Genomic DNA, 22,912 nt, shown 5'->3' with positions numbered 1-22,912 from the left:
GTCCAGTGATTAAGACTCCATGCTCCCAATGCAGGGGGCCCAGGTTTGATCCCTGGTCAGGGAACTAGATCCCACATGCCACAACTAAAGATCCCACATGTCGCAACGAAGATCCCACATGCTGCAACTAAGACCCAGAGCAGCCAAATAAATAAATAAATATTTTTTAAAAAATTTTTTACAACATTCAGTATCTTCCTAAAATATTTCTGTGTAAAAAACAAATATACTGGGGCTTCCCTGGTAGCACAGTGGTTAAGAATCTGCCTGCCAATGCAGAGGACACGGGTTCAAGCCCTGGCCCAGGAAGATCCCACATGCCGTGGAGCAACTAAGCCCGTGCGCCACAACTACTGAGCCTGCGTTCTAGAGCCCACGAGCCACAACTACTGAGCCCACACACCACAACTACTGAAGCCCGCGCACCTAGAGCCCGTGCTCCGCAATGAGAGAAGCCACCGCAATGAGAAGCCCGTGCAACACAACGAAGAGTAGCCCCCGCTCGCCACAACCAGAGAAAGCCTGCGCGCAGCAACGAAGACCCAACACAGCCAAAAATAAATAAATTAATTAATTAATTAAAAAACATATGTGTGTGTATATACATACACACATATATATGTGTGTATATACATACACACATACACACACAAACTATTTCCTTGAATTCAGCTGCTCTGTATACCATACTTGATTCTAACTATCCGTAAATCCACCCCAAGTTCAACCGTGGATTAATTTCATGTCAAATACTACCTAACCCTCTGTGTGTAATAATAATCTCCCCCTAGTTCAATCTTCCTGTTGTCTTAGTGATGCCACCATTTCAACAATAATTCCTAAAGTTTCAAATACTAATGAGAATTGGATTGAGAGAAGCTCCAGCTGAAGCCCCAGCTGACGGACCAATCCTCGGACGGGGTGAAGAAATAGTGAAGCAGGTTAAAAGCAGGATGGAGCTCTGTGGAGAATGGAGAATGTTTTCTTTAAAGACTGACTCATTACCATTTATATAAACAGAGCTTAAGCTTAAGTACCAACATTTAGACAAGATAAGAATCGGTGATTCGGGTGAAGGCAGAATCAGAATCCAAATGGACAAAATGGCCAGGTTGAAGGCTAAAGGCAGGCACAAATACTGGAGGAGGAGTCATCAGGGATGGAAGATAAATTAGTTTGAGGCAGGAAGGATGAGAGTTAAAGACAGTAGGAGGCTCTTCCCTTCATAAATAATTCAGTCCTAAAGCCACTGGTGGGGGAGGTGTTAAGAGGCGAAATAAACCAAAATAGGCATCTATAGGTGAGGAGCCTGAAAAGGGATATCAGAGCCCAGGGTGAGGAGGACAACTGTGTGTGCTGGGGCGGGGTGGGGCGACATGCCAGTGGTTTTCCAGGGTGAAGAGTATCTACACAGAAGTGGGGTGTGGCCTGGCATACGGAATCAGGGCATCCACACAGCAGGGCAGCCCCGTATACTATGTCAGAGCCAATCGGGGTGAGGAGAGTGGGGACTGACCAGGGATGAGAAGCCAGAACCTGACAGAGGTAAAGAGGGCAATGACACAGGGCGCCAGCCTGGAATAAGGAATCAAAATTCAAGCAAGGTGAGGAGATTATCCACAGGTGGAAAGGACCCAGTATGGGGCATCAAAGCCAAAGCAGGATGAGGAGGGCAGCCAGAATGAAAAAAATGCCTGGTGTGGGAATTCAAAGCACACACAGGGCGAGAAGGATTCTTCACGGAAGGGTAGTCCAAGGTGGGGAGTTGGAGTCCAAGTGGGATGAGGAGGGTGTCCATATGTAGGGCAGGGTGGGGGACAGAATGCAGGGAGAAGAGGGCATCCATGTAGGGAAAAGGGAGGTAACTAATACGAGAAATTGGTTCTATATAAGAGGACTGGTCAAAGAAATAAATATATTAAGGATAATGGAAGCCAGGTTTCTCACTGTTAGAGAAAACTAGAATTAAGTCCTGTGCTATACGGGAATTTAAAGTATCAGTTTGAACTCACAGCTTCCAATATATATAATAGAGAAATAAATATAGATGCAGCTTTGTACATGTATATACATAAATGCATACATATATTCTGAACCTCTGTTCACTGAGAAGGCCTGGGAGCAGTTAATACCTCGATAGCAGTGAGCACACCAAGCATCCAGATCTTGCTTTCTCAATACTGTTTTCTCTACGAAAAGGAACAAAAGATCCTTAAAAAAATGACTGATTCCAGGGGTGGAATAGGGAAAATATAAGGTGAGCCTGAAACATCTTGTTGAGCCACTAAGAATAGAAGTGCTCAAAGAATAACGGGACAAGTCAAAAGGACACAGAAACCTGCTTGAAGGGGCTCTCACTGGCCACATCTGAAACAATTTGAGCATCAGGTAATAGTAGTATTGGATTATAACCCAGTGAATAAAAGAAACTATGAATCTCCACAGAAAAAAATTAGTGAATGAACTAAAAATTAGATGAGAAAACAGATGTATTTAAATAGCTTTAAAGCACGTCCTCACAAAATACTTTATTAATTACGATGAGAAAAAGGGTAACTTTATGGTGAAGAAGCCTGGCTGGTACCACCTAATCAAATGAACAATGAGAACATCATCAGTAATAGGACAAACAAAGATCATAAACCACTAAAGAGGGTGCAATGAAAAGACTGCAACATCACTTCTGTAATATTCCTGCAAAAGATGCATAATCTGAACCTACTCATAAGAAAACCCAAATTGAGGGATGTTCTACAAAAATAACTGAGCTGTATTCTTCACAACGTTATTGTCCTGAAAGGCAAAGAATGAGAAATCATTCCAGGAGACTAGAGACATGATAACTAAATGCAACATGTGACTCTAAATAGGATCCTTTTGCTATAAAGGGCAATCAATGGACAATTTGTAAAACATGAATGAGTTCTAAGATTTACATAGTAATAATATAATAAAGTTAATTTCCTAATTTTTATGGTTGTCTCTGTTTATATAAGAGAGAGAATGCCCTGGCTTATAGGAAATGGATACTAAAGTATTTGGGAGTTATGGGCATCAAGTTAACATGTTAACTCTCAAATAGTTCAAGAAAAAGTTCTGTACTCCACTTCCAACTTTTCAATAAGTTTATGATTGTGTAAAAGAAAAATTTTTTAAGGAAAAGAAATAAATAAAAGCCCCTCCTCTCCGCGCCCCGGCCTAAGACACGGGGAGTTGCATCTGCCCAGAGTTCAGAAATCAGATAAGGAGTGCTCTTCCTTCCACATCTGGCAAATTTTGACCCCACTTCGTAAGAGGAATAAAAGGGGCTTCTGATAGGAAACTTGGCTGACTAATTAACAGCAAGCCCTTATTTAATTCTTCTCAGTTCATTATCAACAACAATCATCCTTACTCAGCCATAAAAAGAAACGAAAATGAGTTACTGTGGATGGACCTAGAGTCTGTCATACAGAGTGAAGTAAGTCAGAAAGAGGAAAACAAATACCGTATGCTAACACATATAAATGGAATCAAAAAAAAAAAAAAAAAGGTTCTGAAGAACCTAGGTACAGGACAGGAATAAAGACACAGACATAGACAATGGACTAGAGGACACAGGGAGGGGGAAGGGGAAGCTGGGACGAAGTGAGAGAGTGGCATGGACATATATACACTACCAAATGTAAAATAGATAGCTAGTGGGAAGCAGCCGCATAGCACAGGGAGATCAGCTCAGTGCTTTGTGACCACCTAGAGGGGTGGGATAGGGAGGGAGGGAGGGAGACGCAAGAGGGAGGAGATATGGGGATATATGTAAATGTATAGCTGATTCACTTTGTTATACAGCAGAAACTAACACACCATTGTAAAGCAATTATACTCCAATAAAGATGTTAAAAAAAAAAAAATCATCTTTATTCATGCCCAGAGGAGAACACTGACCAATTAATAAAGTTGTGATACCCTTTCCATCAATCTCCCCTATTCTGTTCACATTTGCAGTCACTTTTATCTCTTTGAATGAACTCCTGAGAAATATACATTTAATAACATTAAAAAAATTACGCCCTTCTCTAGGAAATAAGCAAATACAGTTAATGCACTGTAGAATCTCCTAAGTGTCAAACAACTGGTCTCTTACGTCTCCTTTTTTAAAGCCTAGTGATTTTATGTTTATTCCAACACCTTTCCCTTATCCCATGAAAAGATATTCATTATTTTCAATGTTAAATGAGATCTAACACTTTTCTTAAATGCTTTTACATATATCAAAAATATACATACCTCATCTACGAAGTTAATAGCATCAAACCAGTCTTGAAGAGCTTCAAGGCAGTATCTCACAACATTTCGGGTATATTCTTGAGTTTCCTAAAATAATAAGTTATATAAATTTACAGTATATAAATACGTATATGTTCAACTTCAAAGTATATGCAATATACAAAAAGTTATGTGCATTGTATATATAATGGTAGAATATACATATTTTCAAAATAACCACATTTGTCATTTCAGGGAATAATCCTTTCACAAACTAATAGTAACAACTAGTGACAGTTATGAAAATGAACTAACCTGAAATGAGTCAAAGGTGAAATAAATTTATGTGATGTAAATTGGGTTCCATTTCAAAAGATCCTAAAAATATAAGTTCCCTACTGTTATTAATGGGTAGAGTTTCTTTTGGGATGATAAAAAAGTTCGAGAAATGGATAGTGGTGATGGCTGCACAACATTGAGAATGTATTTAATGTCATTGAATTGCATACCTAACTGGTTAAAGTGTTAAAAAATTTATATATATTTTGCCACAGTAAAAAAAAAAAAAGAGGGCAGAACATATGAGTACTGTAAGCAGCCTGTGAATATCTTGGCTTGCAAAAGAATCTAAAAGAAGGAAGAATAGGAATGTGCCACTTAAAATAAAGGTATTGTGAAAGAAAACTGTAATGTTTTATGGAGAAATTGATCCAGTGAAATAGGCAAGTATTAAGTTAAATGGAAAAATAAATCGTGATAGCCTCTCTTTAAAAAAATAGGCAAAGATTTGAACAGACATTTCTCCAAAGAAGACCTACAAACGGCTAATAAGCACAAGAAAAGATGCCAACACTATCAGTCACTAGGGAAGTGCAAATCAAAGTCACAATGAGATACCACTTCACACCTACCAGGACGGCTATAATTTTTTAAATGTAAAGTAAGTGTTGGCAAGGATGCAGACAAACTGAAACTCTCATACACTGCGGGTGGAAACATGAAATGCTGCAGCCACTTTAAACACAGCATTACCATATGACCAAGCAATTCTACTCTCATATACCCAAGAGAATTGAAAACATACATTCACACAAAAATCCATATACAAATGTTCACAGCAGTGTTATCCACAGTAGCCAAAAAATGAAATCAACCGATGAATGGACAAATAAGTGTGATATACCTATGCTATAGAATACTATTCAGTCATAAAAAGTAATGAAGTACAGATAAATGCCACAACATAGTCAAACCATGAAAACATTATACCAAATGAAAGAAGTCAGACACAAAAGGTCACATATTATATGATTTCACTTATATGAATGTCCAGATTAGGTAAATTTATAAAGACAAAAGGGAGATTAGTGGTTTCCAGTAGATGAGAGGAGGCTGGAATTGGGAGGTACGAGTTTTCTTTTTTGCCGGGGGCGGGGGCTTAGAAATGTTCTGGAATTAGTAGTGATAGCTGCACAACTTTGTGAATATACTATAAACTACTGAACTGTATAGTTTAAAATGATTAAAATGGTGAATTTTATGTTATGTGAATTTTATCTCAATAAAAAGTTTTTTTAAAAAGACATTTTGGGACATCAATGCAGAATAAAAGGTATCATCACAGTCTCATCAGCTACATGTATAAATTACTCTGGACTTTAAAAAAAAAAACTACAAGCCTCACATCCATATCTAAAAATAGCATCTCTGGGGACTTCCCTGGCGGTCCAGCGGTTAAGACTCTGTGCTTTCACTGCCAAGGGTGTGGGTTTGATCCCTAGTGGGGGAACTAAGATCCTGCAAGCCAAAGGATGTGGCCCAAAATTAATTAGTTAATTAATACAGCATCTCTTATAAAGTAGATATTATCATCCCTTTCCTTCAGAGATTTACTTCTCCTTCACCCAGTTCAGTCTCCATATCCTGTTAATTCTTCCTCAATATTGTCATGTAGGTTCACTTCCATTTTCTCCTATTTCTGATACCATTCAGACAAAATATCACTTAACTAGTTCCCCTGCCAACAGTCTCACCCTGTTTTAATCTATCCTATATGAGATTTATCCTTCTCAAAATATTATTTTATACATTCTGTTCCCTTTCTCTTACTGAAAAAAATGTAATGACACTTTAAGTTACCATAAATAATGTGTCATAACCAAACTAAAGTTGCAGATAATTCATGTATAAAGAAACATTTAAAACCAAATGTTTTCCTATTTAATCAAAGGTTTGAGTAAAGGGACACCACTATATCCTCTTTACACAAGTGTAAACTGATAAACTCTTCCAGAGAACAATTTGAAAAGTAGGTATATCAAGAGTCTTCAAAAAGGTGACCAACTAATTCCATTCCTAAATACAGCATACTTAATAATCATGTTCAGATCATCTCTCCCACCTCCCCATCACTATCACACCCACCCCCAAAAATTCAGTATGCGTGACTTACTAGTGTTATGACCTTGAGGAAATTACTTGAATTTTATGAGTTTCAGTTTCTCCATACGTAAAACCGGGCATAATACTACCTACCTCCTAGTACTGTTATGAAGAAGCAAATGAAATAATGTACATAAAATGCTCTATGTCACAGTCTAGCACTACATCTGACAAGTACTACTTAAGCGCTCCAAAGATTCATGGCCAGACTTAACTTCTGTCAAGCCTGCAGTAATGTAAAGTTGCCACTAGATGGAGATTTTACAGCTTATTTGTTCTGTCCAGAAAGCAAAAATTAGTAAAATTCTAGAAATGTGCCATCCCTTTATCCAAGCTATCTGTTATTAATCTAGTATAACTTGTTTAACTATCCCTTAGCATTTTCAAGAACCAAATAGCATACAGGGCAATCAGACAAAGAAAGTAAGCTATCAGGTGAAGTTCCTTTTTTCTATTGCTAATCCTTTAGTTTTATATTTTATAATTAGAGAACATAAACATAAAGCAATAGCTTTGTTTTACTTAAAATAATAGTCTTTCTTCTACTTTACATTTCTAAAACCTGACAACACTGCTGCTAAAAAGCTCTAGACAATCTTGCCTAAGGGACAATTATAGCAAAGTGATAAAGAGCACTGGTTCTGAAATCAGATGGATTTGTTTTCAAACTCAAGCTTCCACTTGCAGCTGTGTAAATGTGGGCAAATTATTTAACCTCTGAAAGAAAGGGATGATACTATCTACTTCATAAGAGATGCTATGAAGATTAGATACAAACATAATGTAAGCAATATAATGTAAAGAACAATGTCTGGCATAGTGTAGGCTCTCATCAAGAGAACGTCTTATCTAGGAACTAGATGCTCCTTTAGCTAAGAAACTACTCTCAGATCCTACCAGAACACTATGAGCTCGTTTTCTCTCTGTTGTCTTCACTTCTTAGATTAAGAAAACCATAACACATTGCAATCCTGGCCTTCAAAACTGAAAAATAAACTACTGCCTGAAAACAATGATTTCTCATTATCACATAGATAAACATAGCCCCAGCCTTATAATCCAAAATCATCCTAAACACAGTTGTCAGAATAATCCTCCTAAAATACTGACCTTTTCATATCAACATCGTATCAATCCTCCCTCCTAAATCACCATCTTTTCTGTTGGCTTATATGATGTTGCATTCTCCTGGTTTTTCTCCTCTCCCTCTCTGATGTCTAAATGTTAGTTTTTTCTTCAAGGTCCATTTCTCTTCTCCCCCTGTTTGACGTGATCCCATCCCCTGGCAATAAATGCCATTTTTATTCCCAAGGGTCTAAAATTTATAACCCTAGTCCAGATTTCTCTTTTGAGCACAAAACTCATATATCCAACTGACTATTCACTATTTTCACTTGGATGTTTCAGAGTCATCTCAAACTTAACATATCTAAAACTAAATGTGATCTCTCTAAACCTTTTCTATCGATCTTTTTCACCTCTGTAAAATTACCTCCATACATAGTTACCCAAAAGTCTATTTCACTCATCAATAACATACAATCCATCACCAAGGCTTTTGGTTCTACCTTCAAAATACATCTTCAATATCCAAAATGCACCTTTAATGCACCTTGAATTTCAAACCTGAATTTCCTAGATTATTATCACAGCATCTTAACTGGTCTATTTGCTACTAGTCATGATGCTCCCCACGCTCCCCTCAATCCAGTCTTTCCAGCAAACAGAAGGATCTTTTAAATGTAAATCTGATCACATCAAACCCCTACTTTAAAATATTCACTGGCTTGTCCTTAAAATTAAATCTAAGGCTCATTAACATGTTCTATAAGAACCTGCATTAATAATACAATCCCTGCCTATCTCTCCAACTCCATCTTGTTCTGTGGCTCCAGCCACAAACTCCTTAAAATGACCAATCGCTTTCCTACTGGAGGTAGGTTATTCCATACTATCTCCCCTATTCCCACCACTAACCCCACTTTTATACTTCATATAGCTGGCTTCTTCATTCTTCACAAAGACCTTCCCTGATCCTCAAACGTAACCAGCCTCCACACTCATTACTCTCATAGCAATCTGATATTTTCCTGTAGAACACTTACAAAAGCTTACAAAATAAACCTGTGTGCTTGCTTACTTAATGTCTATCTCTCCTATTAGACTGCTCCATGAGAGCAAAAACCACATCTATTTGGTTTGACACCAAAAACCCGAGCATCTAGATAGCATTTGGCATCGAACAGCATTCAATAGATACTTTTTTGAATGAATGAACAAACGAATCTCATATTAGATGACAGTTTTTTTTGATAAATGCTACAATGGAGATTAAACGAGGTACTATAAAAACAGAGACTGGAATCATAAATATGAAAGAATTTAAAGGAGCAGATTACATATCAGCTGAGTCTTATGAGTACAATTTTTGAAGAGCTCACACTAATTGTTCTTCATTCCAGTTAGAATCACTGCCAAAGTCCTACTGCACATCAAACCAAAATCTCTGACAGTGAGACTCAGGCACATGTATTTTGCAAGCTTCCCAGATGATTCTCATATAAGAGAAGCACTGGACTAAGCAGAAAGAATGAGCTCATTTGTCAAAAAAGGAACTAACTTGAACAAAACCACTGGAATCAAGAAAGGAATTGCATGTTGAGGAATGCTAATCCAATGAAGGCACGGAGGTAGAGGGGGTATAGGAAGGTGAATTACGATAAACAAGTTGAGGGCAAACTGTGGAAGGTCTTAAATGACTTTATAGGAAATATGGACATTATCCTGTAGACATAAGAACTTGAATGATTTTTAAGCAAAGGAGAGATAAGCACAGAGCTTAGCAGTAACTTCAGTATTAGGAAAAATTACAGTAGGAAGAATCTAGAGGCAGGAAAACCAGTTAAGAAACAACCCAGATTTTAAAAATATAAAGAAATAAATAAAGACAGAGGAAAGAAGTGGTAGAGAGACATTTCTGGTATGAGAGAAAATTCATGGTATCTGACTATAGCTTGAACACACCTGGTACAGCAAGGGGAGGTTTCTGTATTGGATAACTGCATCATTTAAAACACCATACATAAAATGACATAAAGAACACAGCACAGACAAATGTTTTTAAAAAGTTAGTTTAGGAACCTGAGAAAATTCATGTAACCTATAAGGAGATCTACATGAATAACCAGAGCTGTTGTAAATTTCAACCTGGCTAGACTGTAACAAAGTTGTGAGTCATCTGCATTTAGAGAAAGCTGGAGTCATGAGAGAAAATAGAAATCCTCGGACACCAAGGGGGGAAAGTGGAGGGGGGTGGTGGTGGTGGGATGAACTGGGAGATTGGGATTGACATATATACACTGATATATATAAAATAGGTAACTAATAAGAACCTGCTGTATGAAAAAATAACTAAAATTCAAAAAGAAAATAGAAATCCACTTAAAGGAACACATACATTTAAAGAATATATGTAAGAGAGTCTCATAATAACCCTGTGAGGAAGAACAGGCTTTGCTGTCCCATTTCTATTTTGTTTCCTTTAGTTTTTTAAAAGAAAAGGAGAAAGACTGACAAGTTCAAATAGTTTTAAATGAGTTGACCAAGTCACCTAAGTCAAAAGAGGCAGAGCCAAGACCACTATAAAATCTTGTGCAGCATGCTTATTGGTACAGGCTAGCAGGTTGGACTTCATGGGATCCATACAGCAAAATCTTAGTCAAGTCCTTAGTTTAGTAGGGTCAGGAGATAACAAACTATCCAAGGATTCTGGAGACCCATCAAACGAATACTTTAAAATGCAAGGGTAAAATATATATTTGTACAGAAAGACATAAATGCATGCAATTATAAGCAAGCACTTCTTAACCAATTATAAGAATTTATGTTGTTGCTATGTACCCTTAGGTTCTTTTTACAAACAACTGTAAGTTGTATGAAATGTATACTGATTTTGTGCTTAGAGTCTTAAAAGTGTAAACTTTATTGAGGACTATCCTCATCCCTTGAGAGACAAGAAACATTAGGCAACTAACTGATAATGGGTAAAATGAAACAATAAAGATGAATGTAGAGACTTATAAAGCTCCAAATACTATTCACAATAAGGGAAGGCTGGAATGATATGATAATTCATTTATATAAATGAATTCTAACCTGCCTAAGAATAACAATTAACTGTCTCAGGTCAACAAGGTGAATTCAGAATTAAACACTGCATATTATTACACACAAGTAAACAAATCAATGTTTTCACAAATAATTTTCTTAAATAATTATTTTAAAGGTAAACACAGAAATTAACAAAACATACCCTAATTTTACAATGTGATAAGAGTCCCCACATTGGCTGTGCACAGGCCTCAAGTTCAGCAGCAAAGGCAGCATAGTAGGTCTGAGATTCAAATTCCACATGCTCATTTAGTTCTCGCTTATTTAAGTTCATACCTTGCAAAAAGTAAAACAGATATAAACCTTGCCAAATGGAAATAAACACCGATATTAAAAATCAAGTAAAATATTTCCTAGTACCAAACACATTTTAATGCATACAAATGGCATAATGACACAATATATATAGAAATTAATAAATTATTAAAAATAAAACAATCTGGTCCTTTTGGAATTCTTTATAAACTACGTTTTCTTAGAAACATTTTGTGAACTGTCTCTTTCTTATATAATATAATTGAATATATTAAATAAAGTCAAAACTATTTTAATTGATGCCGGTTGAAATTTTTATGAAAGTATTATGAGTCTTTCTTAGAAAACAGATTAGAAATTTCCAGATTAATGCTTTCAAATGCTTTTAAAAACTACACTCCTATTTCCTATGTAATAGTTTGACCTTCTTCCTAACTCTGATATGTTTTCATGAACACTTTATCAAAATACTTACAAATATCAATTAATTAAAATGAGACATTTCACATGTAACTGAATGATGTGCTATTATCTTTTAATTAGTGTTTGACAGTTTAACATTAGGCATTTTGTAAACTAAAAAAAAAAAAAAAAAATTTAAAAATCTGAAATTGATACCTTGAAAGAAAGATACAAAGTTCATCCATGTCACTAACAAACCATGGTCCTCCAAAAATCTCTTAGCCACACTTTGATGAGAAAGGATATTAATAAAATCACTGACAAGAGGCCAATAAGTGTTATTCTTCAGTAATGCTTCTCCACAATTCACTACCACATGTAAACTATTTTCTTCATCTAAAATAGACACACACACACACAAAAAATTAGTTTAAAAAAATAGTTTTACCAATGATACAGATTATACATTTTAGAATCAGAGTCACCTAAATTGAAACCCCAGCCTGCCATTTAATAACTATATGGCTTTAGGTATATTACATAGCTCTGAATCAATTTCCTCATCTGTAAAACAGAAAAAGACACATATCTTAAGGGAATTAAATGAAATGTTAACATAACACTTAGCACATCATTATAATAATTATTACCACATGTCTAACATATTACATGATATTTAGTTACATGTTTATAAAACCTTATTATTTTCTTGATTTTAATGATATAATGCAATATTCAGTTCTAATCAATAAAATGTTTTTATCCCTAGATTAATCTCATTCTATCTTTTCAATCAAATCTGTATGACTTAAATGATATATATTTAATTGCTTTCTTCTATTCAAAGGACATGTAAAAACAATTTTTAACACAGTATTTCAAAAATGAAACAACAAAATACACACATAAATCTCTTAAGCTTTAAAAAAAAATCCTCAAAGTTTAAATACATTGCTGGAAGGAGGAGATGGGGAGGATTAGGTTTGTACAAAAACTTTACTATTAGAAGTTATAGCATGTATGCATTAGCTCTCTTGACCTATTCCAGCTTAACTGATTCACTGGACAAACAAGCCCCCCATTCCCACTGTAAAACACACTAATATCCATAATACACAGAATGCTCAAAGCTTGTAGCCTATTCCCTAGTACACAAGCCCCAAGGTATAAGCTTATCCAGAGTCTGTTTTTGCTTCTGTTCATACTAATTGTTCTTTTTACTATAATTATAAAATTTAAGTTACAAATAATCTGATAAAATATGAATGCATAAATAGAGGTATAACAAAAACTGGATCATAAGCTTTTGAAAGACAATAAAAGTGCCTACGAAAATCTTGGAGGAGAAAAATCACAAAAGTCTAGAAGGATTTTGCACTCAGATTGCTTCATGAAAATCTTTATGTTCTTACTCTACTTTAAAGAAACTGAAAATGAAAATCACAGATGCTGCTTTACAGATGTGGTATATACAAGAAGGACGACGGAGAACTCCAGTAAAGAAAACCATACCTTACAACTGCTTTGCCCAAAATTAAAAGGTTGGAAAACAAACATACATTCCTGTGGTTTAAGTTAAAATCCACCGTTTAAGATACGTATGTATCACTTTTTAACAATGCCTCACTTTAACCAACTTTTCAAATAACCACCTCATTGTCAAACTCATCAGTGAAGAGGGCTTCTACTGCACTTATTTCCATAAATTAAATTTAGGTTTCAGTCCATGAAATTACTTTACCCAACTCAAATTTAACAAGACATAAGAACAGGACCCACAACAGGATGAGAGAGGGTATAACTGAATGAGGAAGTGGGAGTAAGGGAGCTTTTATAAATTACCCACACCTGAGATTCAGAAACGCCCTCTCTGACAACTACTGCCACTGTGAGTTGGTGAGCAGCTGATGCTGATGGGACAGTGCCTAGGGATGCTGGGATTTTTTAATTTTTTAAAACATTGAGAATCACTGTTCTATTTAATTGAAATCAGAGGATGAATAGGCAGAATATAATTAATCAAAATCACTATTTTCCTGACACTGCTTTAAATACTACTGTTCTTGCGAAAAATACCTTGGAATTTTTTATGAAATAAAATGATGAGAACTTCTATTTTTATCCAACTGATACTTTTCCAAATATAGATACAGAGAGAGCAATGATTCAGTGTTAAATGCTATTCACTCATCAACAAATATTTATTGAGCTCCTACTGAGGGTCAGGTATTCTAGTAAGCTCTGAAAATAAAGCGGTAAATAAATCAAGATTTATACATTGTCTCTCTCTCCACTGAGGTTAATATCTAAGAAAACAGGGTGTGGTAAGGTCTGTAATAGGAAAAGTACAAGAAGTCATAAGAACAAATAAAACTGGTCTACAATTCAGGAAAAGAGTTTCCTGAGGAAGTGATGTTTAACTGAGATTTACAGAATGAAGCAGAAATTGGGATTAGCCAAATAAACTAGAGATGGAGAGGAAATGGTGTTCTAAGTAGAGGAAGCAGTATAAAAAAGGATGGAATTACTGGGACAAAGAACGCAGAGAATAGGTGGCACAAATGAGTCTAGATGGCCTCATAAATCAGCTTCAGGAGTTTGCAGTTCATGTGAAGAGAATGGCAAGCCACAGAGGGGGTTTTAAGAGAGAGGACATGACTAGATGTTTAGTGTGGAGACTGACTATACAGGAGGGTGCTGATGACTAGTAGTAGAAGGCCTAGAGATGGCGATGGCTTGAACTATGGTGTTGGCATGAAGATGCAGAGATGAAAAGAATTGGCTATTCTAAGATATTCAGAAGGATTTAAATGACAGACCTGGTGATGTTCACTATTTCTACAAAGAGTAAGAAGTCAAAAATGACTCCTAGGTTTTTAGGTTGGGGAACTCTGTAGATGGTTAGAGTGGTACCAACACACCGACTTGAGTGCTAATACACACATACATATATACAAATACACACACAGGCACAAATGCAATAGAAAAGAAGCAGGCTTGATAGAGACAGAATGGGTTTTGGTGTTGACACTGTGTGTCTGAGTTGCTTGTAGACATCCAAAGTATATAGTTTAATAAACAATTTGATATGCAGGACAGAAGATCAATCTGGCATTATTAGCAACTACAGACATTGCTATAGTTATGCAACACATGGTTTTGTTTTGTTTTTTTTTAACTTTATTCCTTTTTTTTTTTTTTTAAGTTAACCATTTTTTTTTTAATTTATTTATTTTTGCTGTGTTGGGTCTTCGCTGCTGCACGGGTTTTCTCTAGTTGCAGTGAGCGGGGGCTACTCTTCGTTACAGTGCACAGGCTTCTCATTGCAGTGGCTTCTCTTGTTGCACAGCATGGGCTCTAGGTGTGCAGGCTTCAGTAGTTGTGGCACAAGGGCTCAGGAGTTGTGGCTCATGGGCTCTAGAGCGCAGGCTCAGTAGTTGCGGCACACGGGCTTAGTTGCTCCGCGGCACGTGGGATCTTCCCTGACCAGGGCTCGAACCCATGTCCCCTACATTGGCAGGTGGACTCTTAACCACTGCACCACCAGGGAAGTCCCACAACACATGGTTTTAAGTTTCATTTTAAACAGACAGTTTCATAAGACAAACTGTAAACTTTCAGGGATATGGAAAGTTATGAGTTATATTTGGAATCACAAAGTAGTATGGTGCAGAAATGAATACAACAAAGTAAAAGTATAAGGAAGGGAGCACGTACTACTAGAGGCTTTTTCCTTTTAATCTTCAGCTATTGCTATGGCCATGTGAATTCTCATTGTATCAGCTCCTACATTTACTAACAGTGTGGACAGAATTTTCAAATACTGTCTAATGACAATGTATACAAAGGCTAGATAGGGACTATTACAAAATAAGAAGTATAAAGAACTTGTGCAATATCTGTAGCTAGTTCAATATATTTAAAGCTCATTCCAATACTCTTCATGTAAAAACAGGGAAAACATATGGTGCTTTTAGAAAACCAGTAAATATGTAACATGAAATGTTATGTTACTTTTGAAAGAGGAAAAAAAACAGCATAGGAGCTAAAGATAGTTTTAGACTTGGCTTAGAAATAATGTAATTTATTGTTAGAAAAAATACATTTATACTTAAAGATCTTAGCAATGTTACTTATAGCTATTTAGCTTTTGGAAAATTCAATTTGTGTAAGAATTTCCAGGACAGACTAACTGCATTAGAAGGAGGTATGTGTAGAAAGCAACTAAAACCATGTAATACGATTTCAGAAAATATGGGAAAAGTGAGAAACACAGAGACAGCAAGACCAAGTGCCAAGAAACACCAACACTGATAGAACAAGTAGAAAATAGTTTCATGCCACACAAGGAACAGAGAATCAACAGTGTAAAATGATAATGAAAATCAAGCAAGATAAGGTCCAAAGTGTTGCCACTGGCTTCCTTATCATGTAGTCATAGAAAGGGTGACCATATAATTTATCATATAAACAGGGACACTTCTGAGAGTAAAAAGGACTGTATGAAAAATGATGTCAAAATAACAGGCATAACTTGGAGCTGTTCTGGGGAAAGTAGGACATGTGGCTACTGGAGTCATGGACAATTTTGGAGACAGCAATAGAATGACGGAAGCAGACACTAGATTGAGGTGGGTTAATGAGTGACTGGAAGATAAGGAAATGAACATAAAAACTCTCTCAGGAAAGATGCCTATAGAAAAAAGTGGGAGGCAGACTCATATACATCTTCCTCCCAAACATTCTCCTCTGAAATGCAAACCATATAAAATAAGCATAGCTAAACCACTTAGTCAAGAAAATAGACTCAAGATTCTTTTCAAAAGAGTAGATACTTCTAATTTTTTAAAGTTTTCCAGTTTATAAATTAAAAATACTATACTTGTGAAAAGTCCTTTTCTAATTATATAATTCTACACGTAAGAATATCACTGATATAGCTGAATGATGATAGACACTATTTCAAAAAAGAAAAGAGAAAGTAATATACGTAGCTAAATCTCTAAGAAAGAAAAGGTCATCCTACACAAAGACAGAAAAAGTACAATACAAAGCAGCTTTTAATTTTTCTTTTAAAAAGGTAAAGAGGTATACTGTTCAATGTAAATAATGTATTATTCTCCCACTATACCTACAATGGGAAGGCAGTTACGCAGTGGGTCAGAGTATGAGTTAGACACCTAGCTTTACCACTTACAGCTATAAAACCATAGATCACTGACTTTTCAACTTCCTAAACCACAAATGCCTCATCTATAAAATGGAAAGAACAATATCTACTCCCCAGAATTACTGATAAATTAGATAATACATATAAAGTACTGAAAAAAAAAAAGCATGGTATACAGTTAGTGCTCGAAAGATGGTAGCCATCATCATTATTAGCAAGCTATTATTATATATAAGGCATCATGCCCTGTACTGAGCCCTATATAAATTTTCAGGCTATGGTATTACATCTGAGAATAGGCAGACTATCAGTATAAAGAGAAAATAGGAGCTGATATGCAAAAGGAGACAACAGTAGAAGGCAAGTCTCAAGTATAAGATCTCCCATCCAAAGAGAATGGAAAGGTCCTAAGATTTAATTTGAGGCATTATTTGTTGTTATTTTTTAAGTTTAGCTCCAAGTGCCAACAAGTTAAGACACAGTCCTATTAATGTTGGCCTGGCTGTATTGTGGCTAAGAACAAAGATTCTGACATCAGGAGATATAAAGTCCTTCTTGGCTCTGTCATCTACTAACTATATAATCTACAGCAAATGACTTAATTTCTCTAAACTTCAATTTACTCATCTTTAAAGTGGAAATAATAATAACGCCAATCTAGAGAGTTGTTCAGAAGCTTAATTGAGACAACATATAAATAGTATTAACACAGTGCCTAGTACACAGCAAATACTCAAATAATATAAACTATTACAAGGAGGTGAAGTCAAGATGAAAGACCACAAAGAAATAAGAATGGGAGGAATTCCTAGAAATGTTATGGCAATTTGAGGAGGCATAAAGGAGGAAAATTAAATATCACACTAAAGGAACATATAAAAAAGGCAAGATTTATTCCAACTTTTAAATTATAAAAGTATATGCATATAAAATGTCTAAAGCTGACAGTAACAAATTCATGATTAAAAAAACAGAAACATATCTAATTAATAAGAAAATGGTTAAATAATGGTAAAGTCATATATTACTACCTGCAATCATGAAAGAACATGTTCTTGATGTGTACACTTGATAGCATATTTTACAGTACATATTCGCATCTGTAAATATACTCACATCACACAAAAAGACAGAAAGAAATATCCCAAAATATTTGTTAATATTAAGTTATTTGTGAATAACAAAATATAGGTGATTTTAAAGTTTTTCTTTAAATTTTGCTGAAATTTTTATAAATTTTTCTTTAACAAACATGTATTATTTTATAATATTTTTAAAAGCTATTTTTAAGCATAAAGGGAGTTTTTAAGATTAGTTATACAAAGTATACTTATAAAACTAGTGAAAATAATTCTGTGTTTACCTTGTAGCTCACTTTTAATAAGGCAACTTTCCATCATGTATAACAGCACAGTGACCATAATATCCAGCAGCTGACATTCTTCTGTTACCTGTCTGGCTAGCTCCTCATTGCTGAACAACTGAACACTAATATGCACAATTCTGTTAGACATTGTGTCGGATTCATGACTTTTCTTCAGTGTTTTCATAATAAAAGCATAATGCTGAACAAAAGTTTTTGTAAAAGCAACCTGTAAAATGTTTTAAATAGGAAGAAAAAAAACACAGTTTAAGTTTTACAACACATTTTCCAACACATTATACTAGCATTTTTAAGCTATGATTAGCTTGTGATGATATCCAAGATAACTGGAAAAATAATTTCAGTAATGATGGTAGGCTTACATTTGTCCTTTTTTGGAAAATTAGCAAAATACTTTGATGGTTAAAAAAATGTTCAATATGCATTTTAAATTATTAAAGTTTTAAAGCAATTACAAAGATAGTCTAAAAATACAAATCTTCACTTTGCTCACAAATATATCAATTCACTAATGTCAAAGTATGTGTCTTTGTCCTGTGCTACCAACTTTAACAACAAAATCTAAAGCCTCACTTGAAAACCATCAGAGTTGTTTATATAACTAAACAATAAGTGAGTCAACATGACTACTCCGAAAGAAATAATATCTTTTCCTATTTGATCTGAAAGCCAACCACCATTCTGACTAAATATTCTCTTCTGTATACCATATACACTTCCTCTATTGTTTTCTTAAGCAGGTATAAAGACACAAAATAACAGCATTATTAAAGTGTCACTCCTAAAGAGGCTTTACTACCTAAACCATAAGAACTATAGCATGATTTATTGTCTTTTCAGACACTAGGTTGTGCAACTTTGCCATAACCATACAGTAGTAACAGGTGAGTCCACACCCTCTGAAACTAGAGACTTCACCTATGTACATGTGTACATGAGTCAATACCATTGTGTCTTTAACAGTCATGGCCAGCAGCTACAAACTCCATGCTTTTCCCATGCCTAACCATACAATCTAAATTCAGTTGCCCCCATTAAACATTCTCATAGCACCTTGTACCTTTCTCCTTTAGAGAACTTACTACAATCTGTAACTACATATTTATTTGTACAACTGTGTTTTTGTTTGTCCCCCAGCAATCCCTTTGGACCAAGTTTCATGCACAAAGGCAACCCTTAGAAATCCTGCTCTGTAATGGTGCTTTGACTCAGATCTACAATACTGTGCTTTTTGTGCAGGCCCTCTTTTGGCAACAGAGCTGAGAAATATATCAAAAAGATTTAGTATTGAAAAGGCAAAGAAAGAGGAGCAAAGTTCATAAAGGAAGGAAAAAATGTAGATACCTTATACTCTTGATCTGGAAGCATGTTGAGTAAGAAAGTCACCATCTTCTGAGGAAATTCATACTTTATAGTCCAAAACAATAGTTCTTCTAAGAAACTTTTATGTTTCAAAACATCCATTATGGATTGATCTACATAAGAAAAATAAAATTTATCACCCTAATGATTTAAGTTGCTCATCTCAGTAAACCTTACTATGATTAATAACCCATCAACCTCAAACATCTGAACGTACCTAAAAATTAAGGCTATCCTTTCAATAATTCAAATGATAATGCTAACAATATCAAGCTAAATTTCTATAGTGTCCACAGTATATAAATAGTAAAATACTTAATCCTTATAATTTAATATAAAGCAGTTACTAGAAAAATAAGTAATTACTTGCCCTTAAACATAAGCCATTTATCTAAAACTTCTACTAAGATTTAAAACAATTATCTTACAAGAACAATATTCATGGCACTTAATTTAAAATAGTAATAGTAATTTTAACCTAAAAACATACTTTTAAGGACATAAACTCCAAAGTTATCTAAATTTTTTATTTTTGAAAAAAATCTTTATGGATGAATAATTCATTTCTCTAAAATTATCCTTCATAAATGAAATATTAACTTCACTAGAGAAGACAATCACTAGTGCATTGCTTACTCTAGTATACAGAAGCAGTTACTTTCTTCTGGTAGGAACATACCAGGAAACACATAGAACATTAGATATGCTTACTTGCACTGGACTCAAGATGCCCTCTTCATGCATAGAGGAAACAGGAAATGCATGCCCCTTTTGAATAAAGGTATTCAAAGGGGGGAATAAAATTATTTACTGGAAAGTCTATTTTCTAAAGCCAAGTGCCACTCCTTGAGGGTTAGGCTGTCTCTTGCTTATCTCTGCCTCCTTGCCATGCTTAATCAACAAAAAGGTCTCAACTGCTATATGATGAATTGAAATTTTTTAAATTTTTATTTTACATTGGAGTATAGTTGATTAACAATGTTGTGTTAGTTTCAAGGTGTACAGCAAAGTGTGAACTGAATATTTTTAATACTTTGGCTATCTCTTTCTCTCACTTTCTCTAATTTTTTTCCCCTCAAAATGAACTAGAAAATTCTATTAATCTTTATTGGAGCAAATTATCTTGGGATACTGCTCTGGATCATCAGCTCTATATAAGGGCATCAAGAAGATAAGGGCATCAAGTGTCAACTATGAATGGACTGTTTCAGTGACAGTGCTTAAGCAGAGACTAGAGTTAGATGAAAGATTTGAAAAACCAGTATCACATGAACCAAAATACTCAGGTACAGCCCTAACTATATCACAGTTGAAGTAGTCTTGCAGGGTAACCCTGTAGTTTTTTCAATTAACCTTACCCCAATCCTACCCCAGTGTCACAGTTCTTCTATTATTGAGTAATGTGTTCATACCACATCTCCTCAGGTAACAGGTCTAAAAGAGTAACAACTCAGTATTTAATCACTCTCTTGATTCTTTTGTAAAACACTGAGTTTAATAAGACTTGAATCAGATATTAAAATTAGATGTAATTTTAACCCCATGTTCGATTAATAATTAATAACCCATTGATTTCAGAATAATAATTTCATTAATCTAGAGACACTACGATTTAGATTACAGAGAGACCAAAGTATCTGCTAATCCCCTACCTAATTCCCTTTCAGTGGTGCCTTTAGTATAAGCCGTATGTAGTAGGAGTAAAAGTATAAATACAATTACACTACACATCCCTTTATTGGAAACAATAATTCTTTATTTTCCAAATCTCAGAATTTTCTACTTGTAAAACAGAAATCTCTTCCTCCTGAAATAGATCATTCCCAGGATACGGCAATGATTTAAAAAGAGACATAAACCAGTCCTGCAAGAAATGAGGTAAAATATATTCAAAGGCACAAGCTGACAGATTCAAAGCCAAAAAAGTAATAAAATTAGGGACCAAATGAATCAGGTGACAGGAATATAAGGATTACAATTAAAAATTAGAATATAATCCACAACACACATTGCTGAAGCCAATTTAATTCTCAAAATTCACTTGGTACTAACATGACTGAAAATTTCACAGACTACCAAAAAAATAAAACCCTCACAGAGAAGTGCTTCTGAAAATAATTACAAAGTTGAACAAAACTAGCAGTATTTATCCTAAAATTCAGTTATAACTCTCTGCAAGCTTGTATTAGCCAAAGAAAAGCCTGAAGCTACCATAATTATTATATGTCAAGCATTAAAAAAGAAAGATACATTAACTTTGTTTTAAATAAATAAAACAATCTGAACGTACCAGAAAAGCTATGGCTTCTACTAAAATGCTGCAGTTATGCTGAAAATGGCTGCAGTTATGTACAATCCAATTTTTCTAACTTCAGACATAAAAAAAAGGGAGAAAAACCCACAATGTCTTCACTGTTATTCTTAAAATAAATGATATCAGTTTCCCAAGATATTTAAAGCATGTGTTATGTGTTTTACATGTTATGTTATGGAAATGTGGTTAGAAATGCTTCCATTAGTTACGTATGATTATTTACCTTTAAAATCTTGATTAAATTGTCATGACCTTTACAACGCCTAAACAACTCAAGCCAAATTGTAAAAAGAGATTTTTGAAGAATCAGTATGTGGTACAAATGCATGACAGCATTTAATTTAGACAATAGAGTCCAGCCTCTGCAACTCACGAGCTCAATAATCTTGGCCATGTTAGCTGAAGCCCTCTAGGCCTAGGCCCTTCACCCTTAAAATTGCGGTTTTGAGAATAGGCAGTGATGTGTTTGTTAGCACAGTGCCTCTCCTCTTGCCTATCATTACATGTTTTATTTTCAGCTCACTTTCAAACTGCTGAATCAAATTCTTACAAAAACTAAACCACTCCCTGAACTTCAGACATTTTCAAAAGCAACAATCACTTTTTGAAAACAGAGGTTCTACTAATTCAAAAAGCCTCACTTTCTACTTTTTCAAAAGCCACTTCTTCCACATACATACTTAAACCAAACATGATAACTGATCAAGTCTTAAATCTCTATACCACTTCTTACCAGTAGAGGAAGGAAGAGAAAACAATCAACCTCAAATGCAAAAAAATTCATATAATAGAAAATCAACTTCAACATAAAGTCTGCATAAAAAGTAACTTCAGCCAGACTTTGACCAGGCTGAAGGAAAACAATGACCTCTTACGCCGTAACAGGTATTTTCTGAACTTCCCTGAAGCTTAAACTCAAGTATATGCCTAACAATCTCTTCCAACTCAGATGTGTCTCAAGGACTCAGGTAAACACATGGACAACTCTGGTAAGTCAAGGGGCCAGTTAGCCATATGGATTTCTAATTTCTTTCAGGCATTACAGGTTCTCTGCTGGGCCACGAAGAAAGGGAAAATGCGCATGTTGGCCAGCAAATCAAATTTCATGCCCTTTGCTAACAGTCTGTAAGTTAAATGCAACAACATGAGTAACTAAGTACAGACTTAC

The 22,912-nt window shown here is 35.0% G+C and overlaps 1 protein-coding gene across 6 annotated transcripts in view; it reads right to left on the bottom strand.

Annotated features, from left to right (window-relative positions):
• The window catches only part of UBR3 (ubiquitin protein ligase E3 component n-recognin 3), a 225,790-nt gene that overhangs the window by 137,695 nt on the left and 65,183 nt on the right, over positions 1-22,912 (bottom strand). For all 6 annotated transcript variants that reach the window (XM_059928068.1, XM_059928071.1, XM_059928069.1 and 3 more), the window contains exons 7-11: positions 19,413-19,543; positions 18,048-18,276; positions 11,731-11,910; positions 11,000-11,133; positions 4,267-4,353 (exon numbers count right to left, since the gene is read on the bottom strand). In XM_059928068.1, the coding sequence (XP_059784051.1) occupies positions 4,267-4,353; positions 11,000-11,133; positions 11,731-11,910; positions 18,048-18,276; positions 19,413-19,543 (761 nt within the window). The remainder of the gene's footprint in view (positions 1-4,266; positions 4,354-10,999; positions 11,134-11,730; positions 11,911-18,047; positions 18,277-19,412; positions 19,544-22,912) is intronic.

Source organism: Balaenoptera ricei, chromosome 7 (genome assembly GCF_028023285.1).
Source record: "Balaenoptera ricei isolate mBalRic1 chromosome 7, mBalRic1.hap2, whole genome shotgun sequence".
Lineage (NCBI taxonomy): Eukaryota > Metazoa > Chordata > Mammalia > Artiodactyla > Balaenopteridae > Balaenoptera > Balaenoptera ricei.
Note: the sequence above shows the minus strand (reverse complement) of the source record. Positions and strands in the feature narration are given on the sequence as shown.